This window comes from Rhamphochromis longiceps, linkage group LG14 (genome assembly GCF_057381845.1).
Source record: "Rhamphochromis longiceps isolate RC_006_pf linkage group LG14, R_longiceps_female_GT1.1, whole genome shotgun sequence".
NCBI classification, from domain to species: Eukaryota; Metazoa; Chordata; class Actinopteri; order Cichliformes; family Cichlidae; genus Rhamphochromis; species Rhamphochromis longiceps.
In genome coordinates this window covers 13,764,144-13,790,639 of record NC_140570.1, presented here as the reverse complement: position 1 = coordinate 13,790,639, position 26,496 = coordinate 13,764,144, and the positions used below count along the sequence as shown (strand labels likewise).

The window sequence follows — 26,496 nt, the reverse complement described above, 5'->3', positions numbered from 1 at the left end:
GTAGGTGCTCACGAGCAAACCTTAACCTTTTAATCATTATCTCTTGTTATGAGGACATTTCAAATGGAAAATAGAAAACTTCTAAAGCAGGATTTTTCAGGTGTGCTGATTTTTATATGATGTTAAAAAAGAAAAGTCTTTTCAGCGTGGCATCAAAGCAGGTTAAGTTTGAAGTTTTCAATAAGGAAGAGGCTTTGTAGGGACTAAACTGAGCTTTAATTGAGAAGTGTTTGATTTCATTTATCAGCTACTGACTTTGAGGACTGTCATTTAGCTGCTCTGATGTTGTCGATCTTCTTCACCGCCTCTGTAGATGTTTAGCAAGTTTACAAAGATGAGTCAGATGGTGCACTTTCATGCTAACGTCTGTAGTGTAAGTGATGTGTGCGAGTGTGGAGAGATGCATGTATTTACGTTGTTTTTCTTAGTTTGTGAGTTTCCTTTTTTTGCTGCTTTTTCCTGCAAAGATTTCTCTACACTTGTGTTCTCTCCTGTTTCAGCACCATGCTGGCCAACCTGCAGCTGGATATAGACTGTGACCGAGAAGCAGAGAGAATTTTCTCACTCCTCTCAGCAAACGACACAAAGCTTCAGAGCATGGAGGGTCAGTATCAGCATCGTTTTCAGAAATGCTTCATTAGAGAGAGCAGGGTATGGTTCATATAAATGCAGCTGACTCATGATATGACGTTCAGTTTAGGGTATTTAATCGTATAAAACTACAAGCCTTATGTATACATTAGGCCCAGTGTTGTGCAGAGTGAGGTCAGATCAGCTGGTGTTTGTCTCTCAGACATTTGCGAGCTTTTTTTTTTTTTTTTTTAAACACCAGCAGCTGTCCTTTGTGGGATCAGCCATCAAAGCAATCAACGTATGAAGATGTCAGGTTTTAAATTCATTCATTCTCCACACTATGGTGTGTTTCACACGAACCACTGAGGGCAAAACTTTTAATTTCCAGTGTGGCGGGACAACTCATTTTCAGCCTTCATCTGGTGATTTAGAGGTGAAGTTGGTCTAATTCAGGACCACTAGAGCACCAACATCTTAAAGCAAAACCACAGACAGTATAAATGGTCACGTAGCTACTGTGACATCATCTGTTGCTGAGCATTTGGTAACCATCCCACAGATAATCCTCCTCAAACACAGTATCGCCAAACTTTACAACATAGATTTAATTTATTATTCAGTGTGACCCAAAACGAGTGACTAAGCCCATAAAGTCATCGGGAATCTGTTTGGTTATCTCAATAAACATTTTCCCACAGACTTGTCTAGTAACAGAAGTCCTTTAACAGACACAGCTATCGCCATCTGGTGGCCAACTTAGGGCACTTTTACACAGGCTTCATTCATCTGACCTTAAAGCTAAATCTACGGTGGCTCTGAGAGGACAAATGGATTGCAAGATAAGAAAGTAGCAGGAAAATCTCACAAAACACAACAAAGTGTTTCTAGGGAGACAATAACAGGACAGACGAGCTGTGGAAGTGACAGAAACCAAAACATGCACCGGACTGCACTGGGACGCGCTTACAGGAGGAAAACACTTCCGTTTTGTTTTGTAATTTTATTATTATTATTTTTCTTGTGTTTTATGTGCTTTTGCAGGAGTTTTTCTATGTACTGGTGTTTTCTTGCAGTGCATTTGACCTCTCAGGGCCACTGTTTGCATCCACGTTTCATACAAACTATTAAACACGCCTCCTTTTTTTGTATCACATGGTTTTCCCCATTGGGCTGAACACCTCGGACACCCAGTCTGCCATCTCAGTTTTTCTACTTTCACTCTGGTGTCTGTGTAAAAGAGCGAGGGTAAACTGTTTTGCACATACTGCTAATGAAGCTGTTACTTCACTATATCGTCGCGTAGATAAAAACTTGTTTCCTGCCGTCTTCGTGTTCACCATCTCACTTCCGAGCACTTGAAGTTGCACTTTGTAATGTTTGTCCTCTCCACAGATGCCTGTGCCAGTTTGGCAGTGTATCAGGGCCCCCAGCGAGAGCCGGAGGAATACTCAAAGTTCACCATTCAGGAACCCAAAGAGACCTTTCACACACTGAAACAGCTCCGAAACATCATGGAGGAGCTGCAGCGGCAGCACAATAGCAGGAATGACGTACGGCAGTACGGCAGCCTGTAAGTCTCCATGTTACATTATTACAATACACCAGTTTTACGCAGTATGAGTATATAATGCAGTGACGGTAAATGATGTGGAAATCTTATTAATAATACTAAAACACATTCTGCAGTGTGGATGCTGAAAGTAGGACTATGTGATCTAAATTGGTAGAGGAAGTGCAGAACACGATGGCAAAGAAAAATGGGAAATTTTCAAAATAAGACGCTAAAGTTGTGATCTAAAGCCCTGCAAAGGACATCACAGGTGCACAGGGCAGCATCTGATATCCCCATGTTGTTGTTGTCCCTGGATCATCATCATCATCGATGTTGGTCCAGGTTTTAATACTGCAAGGGACCATTAATACTGTTGTGATGTCATAGTTTTTCGACATGGAAACACAATCACGTCACACAGCAAAGCCAAACCTTAATCCTAGCTCTGACTATGGCCCCTCTATCCCTGCCCTATAATGATAATGATGATCCAGGACAAACACCTGGATCTCTGCTACACCTGAGGATCAGTTCAAAAGTTTTGGACACTAAAAGTAAAGCTGGGAAGCTTGCAGAAATAACAAAAGAAAGTTTGACTTAAAGGGACTAACGCCCTAACTTTAATGTTTTATTACAGCTGTGGCCCAGGACTCTCAGAAAGATCACTTACTCATTATCTTTGTCTTCCTTCCCGTTTCAGTGACAACCCCATAGTGGGAAAAACCTCTTAACCTGGCTGGGGCGATCTGGTCCAAAAGCAGCCACGCCTGCATCACAACAAAGCGCCTACGTTGTCCATTAGAAGCCCCAGGAGCTGTGCCAGTGAGAAAAGGTGCGACCAGGTGAATGATACGCCACCTGACCTCCACATGTCATGAGTCCACTACAGCAGTGACAGCCCGAGAAGGGGAGCCAGAACAAGCTTGTGAGCTTGACCAGGATCGCACCTTCATCCTCGAAAGGAATGAACCCTTAGGTGTTTTTTCTTTTTTTTCTTTTTTTTTGAAGTATGTTGCCTCATCTCCTCCCCGTCCTCTGCAGTGAAGGTCACAGATTCTATCCGTGTCTTAACTTATGTCCCCCTTTTTACGTACAGCTGTGTGAAATGGGCATCATTAGATGGTGTGTGAATAGGCTGCTAATTTTTTCTTTTATTCACAGAGTTTTATACGAACAGCTGTAATGATGCTCTCCTCTCATCTGTGAACATCTGTCTTTACAGTTGATTCCTAATCACCAATCTGGAGGCCCCTCCCCCCCGTAAACTTCAGTCTTTTCTCCTCCTCCTGAACAAATGTAAATGTATATTTTCAAAGAACATTTAAACCGGTCTGCCTTACTTTGACGGATGTTTCTTTCACATCAAATGCTGAGGGAATAATGCAAAAGCACTTTAAATATTTGGAGCACTCCAAATAGAAAATGATTGGATACTTGGTATCAGCTTTCCCCATTTTGATCAGTTACATGATCCTTTGTTTCATTCCTGTACAATAACATTTATAGCCTGTAGATTTTAAGATATTTTTCTTGACCAAAGACGATTTCATAGGTTTGAACATGAACTTGAAGAAATTAATGTATTTTGAATACAAATGGTTTAAAAATGGAGATAAATAAGATGAATATATATAAATATATATATGTTTGGTTTATGTGTACGTTTTTGCTAACATATCCTTTACTTTTTAGTGACTTAAGGCAAGCAGTTTGCATGCGTTCAGTTTTGAATCCTGATAGCACGACTGTAGTGAAGAGTTGTATTTCCCTGTGATTGTGAATCGTATCGGTACGGTGTGCGTCAGATCTGTGCTGTCGTGTTGAGAGCCTTGAAACCTTACTAACAGTGGCTTATGTAAGAAATGATGTTCAACCTGCAGAGAGGAACCAATTGGAATAACAAAATCGCCCCTGTCTTTCACGCTTTAGTCCAGACAATCTCCGCCAGTGCGCACGTTATGTCCTCCTTCTTTACTATCGCGGCTCCAGCTGTTTTGTTTCATCGTCTTTAGGGAATTTTCTTGAAATGTGGCACAGCTGTTTGCCACAGCACTCTGCTGCAATGACCAGTAGAGAAACGTCTGTGTAGTAAAGGGAAAAATATGATGTTATTACAAACTGTCAGACTCTTAAAGTTACTCATATTCTAGCATGCATGTCCTGCAGGAGTAGGGTTGCATCAGATGAACAAAGCAATAGCAAATAATCAAGATTGATTGCGTAAAATAGAGATTATCAAATTTACTTTGTGGGTCTTACTCCATTTTAATTGAATTCAGTTTGTTTGTAACTGACACAAACCAGCTCCTCAATTTTATTTTTTAAGTGGTAACCAGCAAAATTTCCCCCCAGTTAGGCTGATTTTGATTATCAGTCGGAGGATTGTTTTGTTTTTTTTTGGGGGGGGGATTTTTGTTCATTTTTTCCCTCTGAAAGAACCAGTGAACAATCACTTTGATTCAGTCTTGATTTTTGAGTTCTTTTTTTGTTCCTTCCTGTGGTTTTGAGTCTGCTTCCCATTTGAACGATGAAGTGTTGAATAGAGACAAAATTAAAGTGGACCTGTTATGCGTCTAAATTCTCTCATATACTTACAGGTTTAATTGTGGGTGCTCATATAAACAAGTGTATGCAGAGTTAAAAGTTCACACTGCTCTACATTCACTGTTTCAGAGGTTGTTTTGTTGTGTTTTTTCTACTCATGGATGGTGATGATGTCAGAGAGTGGATATCCCCTTATATGGTCATCTCAGCTCCATATAGGGGGATATCTAGGGCATCCAATCAGAAGGAAGGATTTCACAAAGCCTTAAAGAGACAAACGCTCAAACAGGTTATTTTAGGTAGACGATCAAATGAGAAGAAATACAAACATGGAGCAGTGAAAGATCATAACGGGTCTCCTTTGAACATCTAAAGTTTAAACATTGAATGCTGATATTACAGGGTTAACTGTGTCTTTTCTTTTATTTGTCTGTGATTGTTTTCATGAGTTGTGTCTTTGGTCCATTATCTATTTCTAACTTGCATGTCTTGTACATTTAACAATATATTTTTCTAGGAAAATGTTTTGTACCTTTTTTTTTTCCTCTCTTTTAAACACTGATTTTAATGTATTACTCAGCTGGTACTTTTGTTCTCAGTCTGTCGACTTCGTCAAGGCTGGATGCTTTCTGTTTTTTTGTTTTTTTTGTTGTTGTTGTTTTGTGTGTGTTTTCTATGCCCGTCCGCACTCCTTATTGGCTCCTCGTGGCCATAACTCCCTCAAAACTCCCTCTCGTTGAAGCTGATTAACACAGTGTTACTGCGGTGAATGTCGCGTGTTCACGTGCACGTCAGTAGTGAACAACGTGCCTGATCGGAGCCAAAATAAAACTGTAAAGTGATTTCACGCCGATTCGGTTAATGGACTTTGCTTATGATTTGAGTGACGCTGAATAAAAACAAATCTCTGATGTCAAACTTCGACATCTGAATCGGAAAGCTAGCGTAGAATCAATTGTTGTTGTATCGCATAAGCTTGCATGCTAACTCCATTGCTAGTTTTAATAAGGCCAGTAAACTAGAGGGTGGTGTATGTGTGCTTATTTTCATAAAACGTGAACGGGGTGGGGTTTTAATCTGTCTGATTTTAATAGGGGAAGTTTCTTCATTTGTTTGTTGTTATAAACGATCTCTATGTGGAAACATGTGACTTTCCTGTTGGACTACAGCCAGCTTCATTTCATAAGATTACCAAACAGGAAGGGAAATGTCCATATGTGCTTTGATCTATCAGGTGAACACAGGGGAAATTAAGGTATTAGCCAACATGCAGATCTGATATGGCTCTTAAGAAGGACCAAAATCTGATATCACTGCAGTTTGTTTTTGCAGGTGTATCTGAAACAATCTTTTTTTTTTTTTTTTTTTTTTTTTCTCCTGCCAATCAGATTGTTCTGTGTCAAAGCAAAGTGTGAGTGCAGATGACCGTCTGAAGGCTTTGTAGAATTTTTTTTTCTTTCTTTTTTTTTTTTTTAAAGCTAAAGTCTCTTCTTGTCCAGTAAACGGTGAGCAGTTCGATGTTATTGTCACATCTCCAGCTCGTTTCTTCTGAATGTCTGTTATTTTTATACACATTAAACATTTTATTTTTCCATAAATGGTCTATTCTGTGTCTCTTCATAATAAAAACACTTTGCCAGTGCCTCTTCTGTTTGTTAGGTGTCTGTTTTCCTACTGCGCTGATGTGACCTGCGTACAGTGTCCTCCACGATTCAGACAAAGAAACAAGTTGTGTAATTTTGCGTATAACTTGCTAAAGGTTTGCAATTGGATTCAGGTCTATAGCAGATTGAGGGCCAGCCAATGGCACCAATGTTTTCAACGTGAAGGAACCACCAACGGACTGGGCTCATTAGGCCGTGCACCAGGAGCGACCCAGGGCTCACTGTGCCAACTTAAAGTCTGACAGTCGAGATTATTATCTCCATAATAACAGCAGTCAGGATACTGTTGGCTAGCAAGGAGGGATTGCATAGATGGGCTGCACCAATAAGACAAACTAAATTCTGCTGAATTAATTTCTCATCCCGACTCAAAAATATGTTGGACCCTCTCGCCACCCTGTGTCTAACAGCGTGCTCATGCTGTTTTTCCTCGCACAAAGGAGCGTTTACCTGTCCTGCTGCTGGGTTGATACCCGTCTAAAGCCCTATGCCACAGCTTGCGCCCTGGTATCTCCTCCACACTCTTGAGACTTTGAGGAAGATGCAGCAAAAACCTTCTTGGACTACCTGTGCAACCTGAATAGGCTGCAGGTATCATCTCATGCCCTCTAACTGTAGAAAGTTAGTTTTCAGAGCGAGGCTAAGCTGGCTTTGTGGCAAACTGTGATGAGCGAGCTTGACATTTGTACAGTTGGAAATGTAGATCTTAGCATAAAAGATGGAAACTAGCTTGGCTGCCTAGAAACACTTTAAAAGTGTTGGTAGCAGGACTTTTATTACTTTGGTCTGAGTCCAGATATCAGTTTAACCTGTTTACCATACAAGTAAGGCATGCTTACTTGCCTGTGCTGCCTGTGCTCAGCGCACATCTGCGAGATCTTGATAAGCTGGTGTGATTTTTGCCAAGGGCGCTAAGGGTAAGAGCTAATAACCAGTAAAAGATAATAAACATCAAACATGAAAGACATGTTTTCGCTCCTCTGGTGGGGAGGGGGCAAGTTTTGAATGTCTCTGGGTGGAAAAATATTTGGGTTTAGAGGATTGAATTTATACCACAGCGTGAGACGTCCTCACCTTACAAAGAGCTCCATCTGGGAAGGTAGACACACACTCAGACAGGAGTTTAAGGTTAAATACACAGATCATACAGGATGCTGCTTTGTGGTCCCTGAAGTGCGTGTGCAGTCTTTCTATGTGTTGCGCTTCTTACGTGTGCATCTCCTGCTCCAGCTACACCACAGAGAGGGTGAAAAACTGTCTGTTGTAATTTAAATAAACCACACTGATCTGTTTCAATCTGTTTATTCATCATCGAGTAATATCAGCGATATATCTTCTATGAGACATTTAGGTCATGCAAAGTTTTAACTCTGCCTGGTGTCAGGGGAAAAAGGAAGCCTTTTACGCACAAAGTCCACAATGAAAAGATTTATAGGACAAAGCACTGCATTTGCAAACATTTTACACTCAAAGGCTTTAGGTAAGCTGTTTTCTTCTTTGCATATAATGTAAAGTAGCTGCAGACGCTTTCCATTAAACTTCTGCACGTCCGCTTTAAGCTGCATCTGCTGTTTAAAATGCACCCAACAATAACGAGGCATCGTCCCGTGAATCTGCTGCTCACACAGACATGCCGTGGGCTCTGCAAGGCGGCACGCCGGCCAGTGGGGCGAAGGGAGGCGGGTTGGCCTTCTCTGCTGAAGAGCAAAACGACGATCCTCCCTGGGAGAGCAGGACAAGGGAAAAGAGACATTAACCACAGAGTTCACAGCTTCTGAGTGAAAACTCACACTTTTCAAATAAATTATTAGTTTTATAACCCGTTATGTTATAAAAAAGAAAACAGCTGAAGCACTGTAGAGCCTACCCGGTCCCTTTTGATGCATTTGAGTTTAAAACCCCGACTCGAGGCCCCCTTTTTCACGGGCCTTCACAGACAGCTCGTTGTTTCAGTCGAACTGTTGTTTAAGATCAAACCTGCAGAAGCCTTGTTAATTGTTCTGATGGAACATTCAGCATTATTGGTTGTAAACACGTGGGTTTATTTTATTAAGATGCAGCCAATAAATTGCTCCGATGTGGGTGGTCAACAGAGCTGCGGTTCGTGGAAAACACTAGGTTTCTGGATTAGAAAGGGCCCGTGAAGATTTAAAACAGAGCTTTGGCTTCCCCTGATTGTTTTCCACCTAAACACTTGTGTGTGGCCTTCTCAAAAAAAAAAAAAAAAGAATTTCCTCATTTATTTTAAACTTATAATCTCCTTCATACTAGCTAACTAACACTTCTCCAAGCATAATTAACAGACCGAAACCCCACGGGGTACTAAAAAAACTGAACGCAGTGCTGTGTTTTAAATGTGAACAAACAAGATTTGCATCTGGATTTGGATCGATCAGAACCACAACTCATGCAAATCAAAGCACACTTCTTTTTGAAATGTGCTGCTGGAAACGATGTGACATTACTGTGGTTGTCACTAAACACTTGCAGGTTCACCTCTGAGTGTGTTCCTGTCAGAACCAGAACTAGATGCTATTATTACATCATCTTAGCCATGATCTTTGAGCTCTTTCGGGGTACACTACATTCAAAACAAACTTGTATCTGTAGTGAAAATCACAGCATGACCTTTAAAAAACATTCATACTGAACAGGAATTTATTGCTGTAGCCACAATGAACGAATGCCAACATGCAAAGAAACAAGAAACACTACTGCCTGCACTGGGCCTCAGTGAAGGATGCAGATCTGTGAATGACTGTAAGAATAGTTTTTCAGGTAAAAGTTTAAAAGCGGTCTTTGATATCGCAGCAGCCGATCCTGTAAAATCTTCAACTTGTTTTTGTGACACATCTGTCAGATGTTTGGTTGGATTGAGATGTAAAGAATTTCCTCTGACTTTTTTCTTTTTCCTCAAAGCAAGCAACACTACCACTGGACTCCAGAGCAGTGGAGATGTGTTCTCTGGAGTGACGATTCGTGCTTCTCTGCCTGGCAATCTGATGGATGAGCCTGGCTTTGGCAGTTGCCATGAGAATGGTCCAAGACATTTTGGAGAATTTCATTTTCCCAAGTTTGTGAGAAAAGTTTGGGGATGGTCCCTTCCTGTTCCAATATGACTGCACACCAGTGCGCAAAGCAAGGTCCATAAAGACGTGGATGAGCGAGTTTGGTGAGTCCTGACCTCAACCCAGTAGAGCACCTTCGGGATGAATTAGAGCTTAGACTGTGATCCAGGCCTCCGACATCAGTGTCTGACCTTAAATGGTCAAAAACTCCCACAAACACACTCTGAAACCTTGTGGAAAGTCTTCCCAGAAGAGTTGAAGCTGTTATAGACGTCACTCGAGTTCATATGCGTTTGAAGGCAGATAAGCAAATACTTTTGGAATATAGTGTAACATCCACATGAAGGCCAGGACAAGCATGGTTTCCTGGCAGAATCTGTTTGCCCAGATCATCACACTTCCTCTGATGCCCTCGTTGGTTCACCGGCTGTCCTTCTGGATCCACTTTTGCTCATCATATCCACAATACTCCACAAGGCCTGCCATTTTTGACGTCCTCTGACTCCCCCTGGAAAAGTCTCTTAGATCCTTACATTTTCCCAATTTTCCAGCTTCTACCGCCTCACCTTCTAAATTTATTCCTTTGCTGACTGATGTATATCTCACCCCCTAACAGGTACTATCATGACAAGAAAATCACTTCACCTATGAGTGTTTTAGTATTGTGGCTGATAAGTTACACCATGGTCTCCAAAGTCCATCATAAAGAAACACTGAAAAATTCTGCATGAAATCATTTTGTGTGACACTTTGAAACCACAATTAGCTTTAAAGGAATTTTTAATATAGGGAGGAAACAGAGAGGTTTGCTGGCCAGTCGAGAAGTTTACACGAGAAACAGTTTAGACTTCACACAGCCACTATATATTTGTAATTGTATCTCTGTGTGTTGGCGTGTGTGTGTGTGAGAGAGACGGTGTTGACCTCACATTGACTGGGTGGAGCTGGTGTGCTGTGTGTATATTGGCGTCCATCAGCAGAGGAGCTGTTGGGGAAGATGCTGTTTTCTCAGAGGGATCAGCCACAGGGCTGCTGCTCCACTGAGGCAAAGAAAGGGAAACACACACACATGATATTAGGTAAGTGCAAAGAAGGGGAAAAAATCAGTTGATATTGGGACACCAAATATTGATATTTTATTAAATAAATTAAAATATACTGGGAATAGTACGAACACGTACACCATCCTGAGATAACTTACAGTAAATCCACTAAACTGATAAACCATCCAACACTGGGCACACTTATCTTGACTGTGGCGGAGGTGTGGTCCCTGGGTCAGCTGCAGGGGAGGGGTGGTACAGTGAGCTCAAGGAGCAGTGCCAGGGAGGTTGGAGCGACAGGTGGACATGATCTAACTAATCAGGTTTCCCCCTTTTTATAGTGAGGTTGGAGATCAGAGACGGGATAGCGCGAGACAGCTGGAACGCTAGCGGACGCTTGTGCCGAACCAGGGAAACAGTGTTCGTGTGCAAAATCAATAAAAACGATTAAGCAACACGGGAACAGTGTGTCGGGTCTCTACAAAATCTCTATCTCTGGCTGTCAAGGTTGCTTGACTCAGCGGCCGTATTCTGGTTTCAGGGTAGCAGGACAGCAGATATGTGATTTTTGATGATTTATCTCAGGGAACTGTTCTATTATTGGAAACAGATTGCATATAATTGCCAACTTGACCCCATTCATTAGCAAACTGACATCAGACTGACTGCATCTTATCTTATGCATCAACAATGTCTTCTGTGGAAACTGTCACTGAACATGATATATTGAAGGAAGTGAAAAACATTTGTCTTTGATTTGTTCTTGTTCTTATCTCTCAAAGTGAAAACAACACCGATGTGATGAAGCTGCAACATAACGCTTCTGAAAATTGTTTTTTTTTCTAAGCTTTGATTTTAGTTTGGTGGGAAAAGTCTTTTGAACTCTGCGTCTGTGACAGTTTGAGTGGAAGCAGCAGGAGGAAAAGTGAAGGTATGTTTCTGATAAACGTTACCGATGGACTGAGGTTTAGCGGATCAGAGACAGCTCTGTTAGCCTCTGCTGATAGAACCGCCTGCCAAGCAGTCTCAGGAACATTGTTATTGCATCACTCTCCTTGTATTTAACTTTTATGAGAGACCATTCAAGACATGCATGAGAGGTAAGGGAGAGTTTATTATGCAGACAAATCAATGCTCTTGTACACCACAGTGTCAATGCAACACGTGGTCTGACTACAATTTTCTGGCTGCACAGCAATCAGGTGTCCGCTTCATGCGGGACTCAGTCGTCAGGTCCTGCGCGGACCAACTGTGTGGGGTGATGGAGCACCTCTTCAACCTGAGCCTGAGGTTGGGAAGAGTCCCACAGCTCTGGAAAACCTCCTGTGTTGTACCAGTGCCAAAGACTTCACGCCCCAAGGACCTCAACAGCTACAGGCCGGTGGCTCTGACATCCCACCTGATGAAGACCCTGGAGCGGTTGGTCCTGGCTCAGCTTCGGCGCCTAACAAGCTCATCACTGGACCCACTTCAGTTTGCCTACCAGCCTGGCATTGGAGCGGATGATGCCGTCATTCACCTCCTACATCGTTCCCTCGCTCACCTGGAGACCGCTGGAAGCACTGTGAGAATCATGTTCTTCGATTTCTCCAGTGCCTTCAACACTATTCTTCCCTCGGTTCTGAAGGACAAGCTGGAGAACTCTGGAGTGGACCATCACCTCACTACCTGGATTTTGGACTACCTCACCGACCGACCACAGTATGTGAGGACTCAGGGCTGTGTGTCGGACAGGGTCGTCTGCAGTACGGGGGCCCCACAGGGAACGGTTCTGGCTCCGTTCCTCATCACCATCTACACTGCAGACTCCTCCCACAATTCCACCCAGTGCTTCCTGCAGAAGTTCTCTGATGACTCTGCAATCGTCGGCCTCATCACTGATGGGGACGACAAGGAGTACAGAGGTCTGACCCAAGACTTTGTGGACTGGTGCCAGCTGAACTACCTCCAGATCAATGCCAGTAAAACCAAGGAACTGGTGGTAGACTTCCGCAGGCACAAGCATTCTCCACTGCAACCACTGAACATCCAGGGTATGGACATTGAGGCTGTGGACAGCTACAGGTACCTTGGTGTTCATCTGAACAACAGACTGGACTGGACTCATAACTCAGACGCCCTCTACAGGAAAGGGCAGAGCAGGCTGTACCTGCTGCGGAGACTCAGGTCGTTTGGGGTGGAGGGCCCACTCCTGAAGACCTTCTATGACTCTGTGGTGGCTTCTGCTATCTTTTATGGCGTGGTCTGCTGGGGCGGCAGCATCTCTGCTGGGGACAGGAAGAGACTGAACAGGGTGATCCGAAGGGCCAGCTCTGTTCTAGGATGCCCTCTGGACCCAGTGGAGGTGGTGAGTGACAGGAGAATGGCGGCTAAGCTGTCATCCCTGTTGGACAACGTCTCCCACCCCATGCAGCAGACTGTGACAGCACTGAGCAGCTCCTTCAGTGGGAGACTGCGGCACCCACGGTGTGGGACGGAGAGATTTCGCAGGTCTTTCCTCCCCACTGCTGTCAGACTCCATAATAAAGACTTTAACTGAACAAACACACACATCCACACATGTGCAATAATACTAAGTGCAATAATCTTTTCTGGCATCGTTGTATTTTTACTCAGTTGTATATAGCATTCGTATTCTATTTTTATCTTATTGTATATTTTTATTCTATTTTATTCTACTGTATATAGTATATTATTTTATTCTATTCTGTACAGCTGTGTACTGTATTTATTCTTATTGTATTCTAATTTTTGCGTCATAACTTTTGCACTGTCCACTTCCTGCTGTGACAAAACAAATTTCCCACGTGTGGGACTAATAAAGGTTATCTTATCTTATCTTATCTAGCACTTTTATTTCTTGCCTCTCATCCCGCACGTCCCAAATTTTGATTGGTTCTAGTTTTCAACAGTTAGCGCTGCAATTCAGACACATTTCCTAAAGTTTTTCTTTAATGCAGAGGTTGTTACAACAATAAATAAGGCTGTCATCTGGGGTCAGCCTGATCTCACTGCCCACACAACAGGGAAGAGCATGAGTCACCACAAAGCTGGCACGCTCCAGTGGAAACTTCAACAAAGAAAAAGAAATGCAGCTACAATAAGATGACGAAACTACTTATGAATGAGTAAAGCCAGTGCGAGAGTTTTTCTCTTTTAAACAGGAGAGAATGATCTTGAAGCGAGGAGCACATGTGAGTATTACAATGTGCTGCCCGTGATTCAAAATGTGATGGAGTCTGCATGATTTGTGTGATTTTCTTTTTTTAATATTAGAAAAACCATAATATCAAACCACCTTTCATCATTAATAACATACTTTTTGACACTTATTTATTTTATTGGGATCTTTTTATCCGTGTACAGAAAGTGAGGTAGGGAGGTCAGGAGTGGGAAGGCTGTATTCTGTGGTTGGATGTAATCACTTCTTACAGTCAAGGCACGCAAAGAGATGAGAGACAGACTTTATGGCTGTTTGGCTTGGCTTTAAGATGCTGCACTTCATGCAGTCAGAATTATTTTTCCATTTTCACAGTGTTGAGTTTAGTCTGACTCAGTGTTGAATGACCAGTATCTAGGGAATTTGTAAAAGTGAGACGGTTTTATTTTATATTTGGGAGGGAATCATTTTTGGCCTTTTGAACAACTGCACTAGGCTACTATGGAACGCCAGGACTGCCATAATGAATTAATTAAATACACCATTAAATAATTAATTAAATGTGGCAATAATTAATTAAAATTGGAATTAATTAATTAAATAAATAGTTATGATATATGTAATTAATTAATTATTGACACATTTAATTAATTATTTATGTATTTCACGTTTTAATTAATTATTGACACATTTAATTAATTAATTATTGACACATTTAATTAATTATTTATGTATTTCACATTTTAATTAATTATTGACACATTTAATTAATTATTTAATGATATATTTATTTATTTCATTTTGGCAGTCCTGACGCCTGGCTCTCATCATGAAATAATTTTATCTGTCAGCCTCACCCATCAAACTCAGGGGGCGGGGTTAACGCTGATCGAGTCAAAACCATTGCTTTGGCCTGGTGGCCATTGTTTCTAGCACACAACAACCGGCATGTGGAAGCTAACAGAACTGAGCTTTGAAAAACCCTGTTTGTGTGTTACCAAATACCGTTTTAATATTTTTTTAGCCGAGAATGTAGTGGTTTAATCTTCATGTGTCTGGTCGGTTTGTCAAGATACAGCCTCTTTGCAAAAGTGTTTCGATGATTTCGGAGATGTCGTCCCAGTCTCACGGCAAAGCGTGGGATAGACCCGCTCGCCTCGCAAGCAATCCCACCGACAAAGCGCAGGCCCCGGTACACAGCTGTAGTAACCCCCGCTGACTTCTTTTACTGAGGTTATATTTATCGGTGTTTTATTTCCTGATGTTCTTATGTGTCCTACATGTTTCAGTCGCCAATTCTGAATTATAACTAACATTAAAAACATGTTTAAGGAGGAGAGAGAGCAAATAAATCTGTTTAACATCTGATCTTTGGGTTTTTGTTCAGTAATCAGCGTGACCTGTGTATAAACGCATAAAAGAGATAACGTTGGTGTTTCCGTCATGTAGTAACTGCTGGCTTTAACTGTACAAAGGTTGTTCGACACTATGAAACATATACAGACTTCATGATGTTCGGCTAATATTTTTATTGTGAATATTAATCATGCTGACCTCGCTCTGTACACCACGCAGCGAGGTCAGCATATCCACGATATCCTCAGCTCCATGAGTTAACACAAAGTTTCCCAGCTGACTATCTAACTGCCAACTATTCCAGAGACATGAAAATATACAGCATAAAGAAAAGTGTAAGAGACTCAGCAGCAGATTAGAATAACAGTTATACATTTAATAAATCACCAAATGAATCCAAGAAACGAGCAAACCTGTTCCGACAATTTGAATTTGTATTCCCTCAGCTGCAGACTCGCTGCTGTTTAAATGTTTGAAAAGGAAGATTAGATATAAACAAACGTCAAACATAGACTCAGTCTGCCTTCACATTTGATATGAGGCCAGCACGTATAGTGGCCTCAGCAGGCTATTACTGAAATACACGTGCTATATCATAAACTATGATATAAACAGGGAGGTCCTATTAACATGTTTAGTTTTAAAGGACACCTTCCTGCCTTTAGTCTCATTCATGAGCAGTATTCGTTTTCTTCTAACATCCAGAAGTCTGCACGATGTGTTTCATAGTTTGTAACAAGCCTTTGACAGGTAAACATAACATGACCGAAAAAGCAAAAAAAAAAAAAAAAAAAGAGAGAGAGAGAGAGAGAGAGAGTGTTGACATAAGAAGAGAAAATGCTCTCAATTATGGAGACAGGCAAATGGTTCATTTATGTTTGATGTGTGTTTATTCCTCCCTAAATATCGTCGGTGAAGTTCGCCATGCATGTCAGATTTTCCTGCGCATTTTTATACCTCTGCCAACAGAGAGAGAAAAAAATCACATTCTAACAGACAGCTGGTGCTTAGAATACAGTTGAATAACTATTAAAAAACAGATGATATTTAGATGATAGTTCAGTCTAACACATGTGCCAGTGAACCATTAAACGTCTGTGAAACTATGCAGTTATGAAACGTAACTTTAACCTCAGCCAAACCGATTTGCTCAGTTGTAAATAAAACAGCGAAGTAAACGTGACCCGACAGACAGAACCTGAGTGAATGAAGTCCAGCGTTTAACCACTGAGAGCTAAAACTCAGCTGAGGTTTGAAAGCTGTGTGCCGGTGATTGGACATCAGCCGCTGATAAAGCTGTTCGCCTATAAAGTGCTCTGTAAGGAAACAAGCTCCAGCAGCTCTGCGCTCGGGGAAAATACTATATTTACTTATCTTGTGCAGTTAAACTGTGACTATCACCAGGTAATGTAGGCGTGTTTCTTGAATTAGCAGCAGGTGTTAAACAGCTGACAGATGAGGAGGAGGATGCATGCAGGTAAACTGAGGGTCTGCTGAGCTGATCGCTGGTTTCGTGAGAAAAATGTCAGCTCGTTCTTTATGTTACAGAAGCACAGAGACACAAGACCAGGCGGAAAGAGACGATCGTTCGGTGAAAATGAGAATCTGCGAATGCAACATGTGGAACACGGAGAGTGGAATATGTAAACAAACCGGTTAACGTAACCCCCTCGGTGCACTCTGCATGCTAACTGTTAGCAGAGCTAGTGAAATCTCTGAAAACATCTGAGCACTTTTGCAAACATGTTCTATGTTGACAACCTGACCAGACATACGGCGCGACATTCGCGGCTAAAACACTGTTAAAAGTGTAGCTGGTGACAGAAAAACGGGGTATTTTAAAACTACACCACCACCATTGCTGCCTGTGATTTGATCTGCATTCTGGGATACCTGGCTGCCCCAAGTCTACACAAGCAATCGATTATCTAGGATCGACCTGTTTTGACTTACTTTGCACGGCAACCAATCAAATGTTAGAGAAGCTGCATGGGCAGCGTTAACCCCGCCCCCTGAGTTTGATGGGTGAGGCTGACAGATAAAATTATTTCATGACGAGAGCCAGGCGCCAGGACTGCCAAAATGAAATAAATAAATATATCATTAAATAATTAATTAAATGTGTCAATAATTAATTAAATGTGTCAATAATTAATTAGAATGTGAAATACATAAATAATTAATTAAATGTGTCAATAATTAATTAATTAAATGTGTCAATAATTAATTAAAATGTGAAATACATAAATAATTAATTAAATGTGTCAATAATTAATTAATTACATGTGTCATAACTATTTATTTAATTAATTAATTCCAATTTTAATTAATTATTGCCACATTTAATTAATTATTTAATGGTGTATTTAATTAATTCATTATGGCAGTCCTGGCATTCCATAGACTACTGCATACTGTGCAGCAGGAACGTGAGAGCAGATGGTGCCATGATCCACGCTCGCTTTCCAGTGTTTTCCTTCTCCTGTTATCCTTTTTCCTTTCTGTTTTGCTCTCTCTGCACTGGTGAGGGGTAAAGACGAAACATTAATCTCTCCCCTACAGTATACATGCCTGCTATCGTGCTATTTACGCTAAAGTCTTGCAACTGTTGCTGGCTGTTTTATGTTTCCAAATGGAAAATTTAAAAATTAAACATTTTTAAAAATCTGAGCAGAGCAACTGAAGCGACAGGACAACATTGGCTGAGATATGACAGAGTAATAAATACATTAGAGGGTTACCTTAGCCTGAAATATCTGCTAGCAATCAACCGCCATCTTCGAAGGAGGACATAATGGGCAAATTTCTCCCTTAACTTTATTTAGACACCCCTCCCCACACCTTGCAGGCAACACTTTTTTTTTAGACGTTTTATTTGAATCAAGGTCTCCTCAATGAATGTAGGTGTCATTATGTGTCCACCTGTAGTTGAAACAACAATCTGTGAGAAAGTCACACGGGTGTGAAATTTTGACGGTTGTTATTTTTTAAAATCGTTTTTATCATTAACTTGGTTTCCCTGGGTCTTTTCCCGTGTGTGATGAATAAATCGTAATTTTTTGGGTACCGGTACTGGCTTTATTTTGTTGTATTTATCCGTGACACCTTAAAGGCCGGTCATGTCGGACATAAACCGGTCCGTGGTGCAAAAAGGTGAGTTTGACGTCTGATGTCAGTTTGCTACCTGCTCTACAGGTCATAAATCAACTAGTGCAGCTTTAAAATCCACCACATTTTGTGTTGTTGCACTTTTTTGTTCAAGGTAGTTTGTGTAAATACATGCACACAGATCACAATCTACTACAATTAATTGTGGTGTGCCACAGGGTTCAGTCCCGGGACCTCTGCTCTTTATTTTCTTTCTCCTTCCTCTCTGCAGTATTTTCAGGAAATATAACATTTAGGTTCACTGTTATGTAGATGACACACAGGTTGCTGTGAATGTCTTACCAACTCTCTAATGCTGCCCAGCACTGCTGTGGTGAGTATTCCTGTGAAGAAGGCCACGAGGTTGAGGCCGGCGAGGGTCCAAATTAAAATGTACACTGTAAAGACTTCCTCACAGCTTTCTACTCCAACAAATTCATAGTAGTTGCTGAGGTAGCCTCCACTGCATAACAAAGCCACAGAGCAGGTTAGTTCCAATGATTTGTAAGACAAAACACATAAAAGTCGGATGATCAGGATATTTGTGACTGAAGTTCAGACTTTCAGCTTTAACTGAAGGGGTTAAAGCCTTATGGTGTCGCTGAGCTGCTCAATCCAATCCAATTCATTTTAACAATGATTTGGTCACTCCCATCTCTCTGTCTTGTAGGTTTATTTAGTTTTTTAATGATGACCTAACTTATCTCTGCTGACAACTCATTGGATGTCGAGCTCTCCACTGAACAGCAACCAAATGCAATTTCAAGAATTTGAATCAACTTCAGATGTTTGCTGATTTTGTCATGAATTAATAAGGAAACAGGCTTCACCTGACCATAAACCTGCTCGTCACACAACTATGTGATTACTTTTGGGCATTTCACAATGGGGACTGTACAAAAACGACTATAATGCATAAAGAGTTAATGCAGTACTTTGGTTAAACCCCTTGAATTAAAGCTGCAAATTTACACTTTAATAGTTTGATTTAAAGTCCACTGTGATGGTGAACAGAGAAAATGCAAAAAAAGGTGTTTTTGCCCCAAAACGTATGGATGTATATGAACGTGTCTATCATTTTGTTCAATCTGTGATCACATATGACATAGATTACTGAATACTAATGATTAAATGTCTCACTTGGCGCAGTCATACAGGTCGCAGCAGTAACAGGTTCCACTTCTTACCGTCATGGTACAAGACTCCTTTAGACTCCAACACGACACCTGGGCAGCGAACCACAAGCTCACAAACATACAGACAACACAACTGGAGGTTTATCCTGCACATTCGAATCTATCCAGACTGGTTGTGACTATGTATCTGAATTAGTCACAGGATAATGTTTTCCTTCAGCGTGTCTCTACTCACAGAAGTGTAGAAATTCTCATAGATGTAGCAGTTGCCGCTGCTGTAATACTGACATCTCCCTGCTTTCAGTGGCCGCATGTCCTGGCAAAAGTTAACATGAGAAACAATCCACAACATTTCACCCAGAACCATTCAAATCAATCTTTATTCGGTGCAAACAGTGGTAAGTTTGAAGTCGAATAAAACGGTCTCTTCCAAAATTCACTCAGTCCGATTTGAAACTGTAACACGAGGTCAGCATGGTCCTTTATTATTGCTTCACAGTCTTCAGTTAACTGTGCAGCCATCTGCTGAGGTTACAAGCAAGTGTAGGTATCTCACCATATTTAAGGCAATGCAGACGCCGTCGATCACCAAGCACACAGAAGAGACGACGATCCCGAAACTGAGAAAGACAATGGCAGCGGTCAGCTGGAGGAGAAGCAAAGGTGAAAACACAAATGAGAGCGCTATAATGTAAGATTTGTGCCAGATGAAAGGCTGGAGGGAAGCCTGACAGGAATGCAGAGAAAAGCTGAGGAAAAGTTTTTTTCTTTCTCTCCAACACATAAGCGTTTTTTCATGTGGATCATGTATCGTAGGTGTGAAGCTATTAGGTTTCCTCACAAAGCACTTAAAACCGTGTTTTTTGAAAAACCGAACTTTGAGAGGCGTAAAATATTATGAAAGACATTTTTTTAAAGGTGGAACCTGTTAATTATATAAACAGTACTGTGCAAAAGTCTTGAGCCAAACTTAATTTCTTTATATTTTGCCAGGAAAATGGGAAATAGCTGCATCGATTTACTGAAACATTTGGAAACAGACGTGGAAATACAGCATATGAGGCAAAAACAGCATGTGGATAATTCCAATGAGCTTTTGAAGTCAGTCTTTGGTATGACCACCTTTATTCTTAACACAGGCTGAACTCTCTCAGGCAGCTTTCTTGTCATTTCTTTAAGCAGTCTTCAGGAACAGTTCTCCAGGCTTGTTGAAGGACATTCAAAGCTCTTCTTTGGATGTTGGCAGCCTTTTGTTCTGTTCTCTGTCAAGATGATCCCACTCTGCTTCAGTGATGTTGAGCTGTGGGTTCTGTGGAGGCCAGTCCATGACTGATGGTGTTCCACTGTGTGCTTTTTCTATCCAAGTATGATTTTACTATTTTCTCCACCATGTTTAACAGATGGCTGTAGACACTCACTTTTGTACCTCTTCTGACTTTTTCTTGAAGATGATTTGGACCAGAAATTTCAAACTTCCACTGAGATCATTACTGCCAAGGCTTCAGTGAACAGTGGACGGATCAGCTTAAGGTCTCTCAGGTCATGTGTCAGCTCTTTGCTGGATTTTCTTTTCCCTATTTCTTAAAAACACGATTTTCAGATAGTTGTTTTTAGACCTGCCACTTCTTCTTTTGTCCTCCACTTGTCTGTTTAAGGCTGTCAAACTGTGTTTATCTTTGGCATTTTTCACCGATTCAACGCAAAATAGGATCAAATGATGTTTCTGTTTCTGTGGCGGCTCACCAGCTAAGATGATATGATCAAAATCCAAACTGGACCAAATCCAAGCAGAGTGAAAGTCGTCAACGCCTTTTTTCTCTTTGTTGACAGGATAAGCTGCTGGTTTTCACATAACCTAGAAGTGTTTTGAAAGCTTCCTTTGATATATCGTAAAGTGTGGGTGATGAATACTTAAACTGAAAGAAACCAGAAAAACATCTATTGTCTGTTTCACATTATTTCTCCTCATTTGAGTAGTAAAGTCTAGGTCATGTGACGATATTCACATTATTTTGCCTTTTTTTTAAACCAACTTTTGTGCTACACTCAGTTTTTTAATGGTGTTTTTCACAGTTTAGGATTTTTTATATTAGAATTTCTATCAGAGAAACACACACAAGTTCAAATAACTGCAGACAAAACCAGGATTAGCTCACTCTACACCCATTGGATAAAGGCAGATCAGTGCCGCTTTCCTAAAAAAATAAATTTTTTTTCTTTTTACTTACTGAAAACAGCCCAATGACAGTGTCTTATAATTGGTTACATTGTTACTGTAAAATAATGTGCTGTCACTAGTGAGACGTCTTCAGAGCTTTTTGTTTTAATGTACGTGTTGCATTTATTCCTATTAAAGAGACGCAGGGAGGGCTGAACATACCAGCTGCCTGCGGTTTTCTTCCAGCCAGAGTCCCAGAAGTCCCAGGAAGGATCCAAGGGTGAGCTGAAGAAATCATCCAAAGGACCAAATTTAAAAGCATACGGTTTGTTACAAACCAAACAGATGCAAAGAGTTTAAAATGATCAATCAATATATATAAATCAATACAGCCGTCCATAATTAATTTCACACTCAGATGAAGGTTACCAAATCTGCACCGAGTGAGGCAAAACCTTTGGCTACTGCAGCTTGAGATGCTTTCCTGTTCCTCCTGACAACTTTTTACATTTCTTTAGTCGTATCAACCAGATGTCTCACTAAATAAAATCAAATATGATTTTTTTTTTTTTAAAAACAGCTTACAATAACTCCAGATGCATAGCCAGTCACATTCAGGCTCTCTGTTCGGGTCGTTGTGTAGACCCCCAGCACCACTAGCAGCAGGGACAGACTGAGCATGCCCAGCACCAGCCGTAGAGCTCGCCTGACCTTCACCATGATGTCTGCCAGCCAGCAAACAAAGAAATAAACATAGTTTCAGTCATATTAAAACGTTACAGTGCCGGTTCAAATCTCAACAGCTGCCCAACTTAGTTTATTTTGTTTATCTGGATTTCATTTATTTGACTTTTATTGCGAAAACTATTACCCAACCACAGACACCCATCTTGTTTAGTTCACATGCCATGAAATATTTACAGCTCAAAAAATGAGGCATGGAAATGGACTTGAATCCACGGTTTCTGAACACTGGACAAAGAAACCATGAAAGCGCGCACAATATCAGTGGCAGCCAACAAAGGAAACATCTGTGCACTTTAAAACACAATTTAGGGAACAATATCAGGGTTACACTGGAGCACAACATTAGAACGTGTAACAATGCAAAGTTCAGCATCTTTTAGCTCTTATAAGGAAGCAGGAAAGATAAACTTTAGTGAAGTTTACTGACAAAAGTTAAAGCTCACACAAACACAGCAGAAAGGGTTCATGTAGCTTCCTGTCTCTTTCCTTGTTTATGTGACATTAAAAGCACAGGAGCAGTGAGATTCATCTCCTCCCGTGACCTTCACACTTTATGGACATGATTACAACACCACCATCAGTTTTACTGACAGCCTTTATCACTGAGCTTCTGTGAAAACCCCAAACTGTGCTGCAACAAATAACACTTCACCTGCCTTATCAAAAACGTGATTGGATTAAAAGCAACAAAACAATTAAGTAAACTGGATCCAAGGGGATTTGAATTATTATGATCAGTCAAGTTTAATACTCCTGTCCCATCCAGCTGTGATGCCACCACCGCTCTCTTACCTGTTGCTCGGCTCTGTGGGCTCCGTTTGTCCCGACCCGGTGCTGTTCCCTGAATCCAGACCATAAATCCTCCTTTGAAACACAGATTTCCCTCCGACAGCTTCTGATGAATGCAAACAGCCGTTCACTTGAACAGTCGTTTGAGCTGCACAAGCATCAGCTGCATGAGTGTAGCAGCTCAACTTCAGTGAGAGAGGAGAGCTCCTGCGTCCGATGCGTTCAAGCACGGTCGGAACCGTGAACTTCAGCTGGAAAGTCACTTGACAGTTAAATTAGGTAATAACACTGGGACCCTTTACAATCCCGAGTTGTAAATCAAATAAAAGCACGTGGCTGCCCGAGAGCTGGTGCATGTCTAATGTATTAATGTCACATATTTTCTTTGCACGCGTAGGCGTGGTTTTATTAACTATGTGTATATGTGTTGTTGTATTAAAAAGTCACACATTATTAGTCCTTTAAAATCTATCATCTGCTTTTAAATAGCAAGCTAAAGCCATGCGCTGGCTAGCTTGGTGCTGAATGGATGATCGAGCATGCATCAGGATTTAAAATGAAGAGCAGTTCAGAGTGAGTTTGATATCGATGTGGTTCAGTTTTGTTCTCACGTTTACAGTGGCGTGCTCACTATTGCGCAGGGTACCTGTTGGAAAATCTTGCACAGAAAGACTGCGGGTCTTTTAAAAGATGTGGGGGGCTTATGGTCTTTTTTAATCATATCAATCATACAGCCATTTAAATACAACCACAGAGTGTGGAATCAGTGTTTAAAATCCATGGTTTAAATACAAGGTAATTAATTCGTATTTCTAAATTTATTGATCTCTGTATCTTAAAATATATATATATATAAAAAGTTCTACTTAAAATCAGAAGTTACCCGTTTTGAGTCATAGCCCTGGAGGAAAGATTACTTCAATGAACAACAGTTTGTCTTTTAATTAGGCCAATAAGCTTTTAATACTAGATTTTAACTGGGGATTCCTCTTCAAGACAGGACAGTAGATTTGCTGCTGAACCAATAAAGAGCCTGACCTGTCTGCTGATGTGGTCCTTTCAGGTTCATAATCCTAAACTAACTTTCAAAAAAAATGATCACAAACAAGGTGACATCTGACTGACAAATCAAGGAATCTCTGTATGTATATGCACTAATTGTGATTGCAGAGTTTTTACTCACTCTGATGAGCAGCAGTCTCATACTTGGGGTCCTATTGAACCTCACAGATAGCACACTCTCCCTTGACCTCATTATGATGTCTTCAGTTCAGATACTTCTGTGTGGAGTTTGCATACTTCCCTCTGTGTCTGCACAGGTTCTCCCCGAGTACCCCGACTTCCTGCCACAGTCTAAAGACATGCATGTTAGGTTAATTGCTGATTATAAGTTGGTCATACTTGTAAGTGTGAGCATGACTGATTGCCTCTCCTTGTTAGCTCATAATAGACTGCTGAGTTGTCCAGAATGTACCCCGCCTCTCACCTAGTAACGCCTGGGATAGGCTCCAGTCCCCCACCGACCTGAGTTTGATTAGCGGTGGTTAAAGAAATCCCAGCAGTTAGCTGGATATAGGAAACAAACGTATTTTATGGAGATGTCACATGAGGTGACATAAGGAGGTAAAAGCAGTATCTTAAGTGATTTAAAGACCTTCTAGTGTTGACATCAGACAAAGCTCCAGCTTCACCTCAAATTCTTTAAACATGTAATCCTTCAGGAGCATTTGTCTGCTTGCTTTTAAATTTTGAGTTGAGAAGAGGATGGGAAAGGAACTATATGATTTCACTGCTTCTCTTCATTTGCGTGTTTGCACTGGTGTATTGGAGGTTGTATAGTCATATGTTAAACATAGTCCATCTTTGTTTGGTAAACGTTATCTGTGTTTAGTTGTTGGAGGCTTGTGAAAGGCGTTTGCAGCTGTAAAACATGCATTCAGAACACAGAAAAATCTTTCTGACAGAGGTATATACACCAATCATTTATAGCATTATAAGCGCCTGCCTAATATTGTGGCAGCCCCCATTTTGCTGCCAAAACAGCACTGAGCCATTGAGGCATGGACTCCACTGAAGGCGTGCTGTGGTATCTGGCACCAAGATGTTAACAACAGAACCTTTAAGTTCTGTAAGTCATGAGGTGAGGCCTCCACAGATCAGACTTGTTTTTCCATCACATCCCACAGTTCCTCGATTGCATTGAGGAACTGTGGAATTTGGAGGCCAAGTCAACACCTCAAACTCATTGTTGTGCTTCTAGAGGCCACAGCTATCAGGGAGTACCGTTTCCATGAATCAGTGTACGCAGTCTGCAACAATATTGGTGGTGTGTGTCAAGTTATCATCCACATGGATGGCAGGTCCTGAGGTTTCCTAGCAAAACTGTGCTTGAAGCATCACACTGGCTCTTGCTTTTTTCCCATAGCGCATCCTGGTGCCAGGTGATCTCCAGGTGAGCAACACATGCACCAGCCATCCACGTAAAGTAAAGGAAAACGTGATTCATTAGACCAGACCACCTTCTTCCACTCCTCCTTGGTCCAGTTCTGATTCTCACAGGCTCATTGTTCATGCTTTTGGCAGTAGAAAGGAGTCAGTATGGGCATCCTGACCGGTCTGAAGCTACACAGCCCACTACACAACAAAATGTGTATTCTGACTGTGTTCCATCAAAACCAGCATTAACTTTTTCAGCAGTTTAGCAGTAGGTTATCTGTTGGTTCGGGCGACCCTGTCGATGGTTCACCACTATCCTTTCCTTGGACCACTTTTGAAGGATACTTAGCACTGCAGACCGGGAACACCCCACAAGAGCTGCAGTTATGGGGATGCTCTCACGTAGTTGTCTAGCTCCCACAATTTGGCCCTTGTCAAACTCGCTCAAATCCTTACACTCGCCCATTTTTCCTTCTTCCAACACATCAACTTTGAAGACAAAGTGTTTACTCACTGATCTATCCCAACCACCGTCAGGTGCCGTGTTGAAGAGATGATTAGTGTAATTCATGACAGTGGTCATAATGACCTGATTGGTGTGTATTTAATCTCTTGGTGAAAAACTGACAGTTTCTGCACACCTTGCTGCACAAAATGATCCTTGAAATTGTTGCTCTGTGACCTAAGTATACACTTTACTGATCAGTATATGGGTCTAAATGGAAGGTTCAAAGCTCCCGGAATATGTAGGCTACAGATTTTTATAGTTTCTTCTTGGTTATTGCAGAGATCTATAAAAAAAAACAATCACAAACACAGTTTAGCAAAAATATCAAACAGCTTCTTGCTTATCCCTTATTTATTTATTTATTTATTTATTTATTTATTTATTTTTAGTCCAATCCTGGTACCTGAACATTTTTAAACACGTCTTTAGTTAAATGTATAAACAATGAAATTCAACCAAGACCTGACAACTGGCCCTTCAGCTGATCCTACTGTTGGGTAGTGGGGTGAGCTACAGTGGGGTGGCTGTAGCTCAGGTGGCAGAAGGTCGGTGGTTCGATCCCAGGCTGCCTCCTGGCTGCATGCCAAATATCCTTGGGCAAGATACTAACCCCAT

General features: G+C 41.2%; 2 protein-coding genes across 2 annotated transcripts in view; one reads left to right on the top strand and one right to left on the bottom strand.

Annotated features, from left to right (window-relative positions):
- rasa2 (RAS p21 protein activator 2) overlaps positions 1-6,140 on the top strand; it is a 32,526-nt gene extending 26,386 nt beyond the window's left edge. Inside the window, exons 22-24 of the mRNA XM_085379861.1 lie at positions 501-604; positions 1,966-2,143; positions 2,826-6,140. Coding sequence (XP_085235987.1) covers positions 501-604; positions 1,966-2,143; positions 2,826-2,856 — 313 coding nt within the window. The 3' untranslated portion in view covers positions 2,857-6,140. The remainder of the gene's footprint in view (positions 1-500; positions 605-1,965; positions 2,144-2,825) is intronic.
- Positions 6,141-7,647: 1,507 nt separating this feature from the next.
- On the bottom strand, positions 7,648-24,555 carry LOC146653777 (transmembrane protein 255B). Its single transcript, XM_085381086.1, has 10 exons — positions 24,121-24,555; positions 22,941-23,043; positions 21,987-22,126; positions 21,624-21,686; positions 19,800-19,889; positions 19,479-19,559; positions 19,248-19,333; positions 18,411-18,570; positions 10,331-10,441; positions 7,648-8,055 (listed from the first exon to the last, which is right to left on the bottom strand). The coding sequence occupies exons 1-10, from the start codon at positions 24,190-24,192 to the stop codon at positions 7,954-7,956; spliced, it is 1,008 nt and encodes a 335-aa protein (XP_085237212.1). The 5' UTR covers positions 24,193-24,555; the 3' UTR covers positions 7,648-7,953.
- Positions 24,556-26,496: the final 1,941 nt, after the last annotated feature.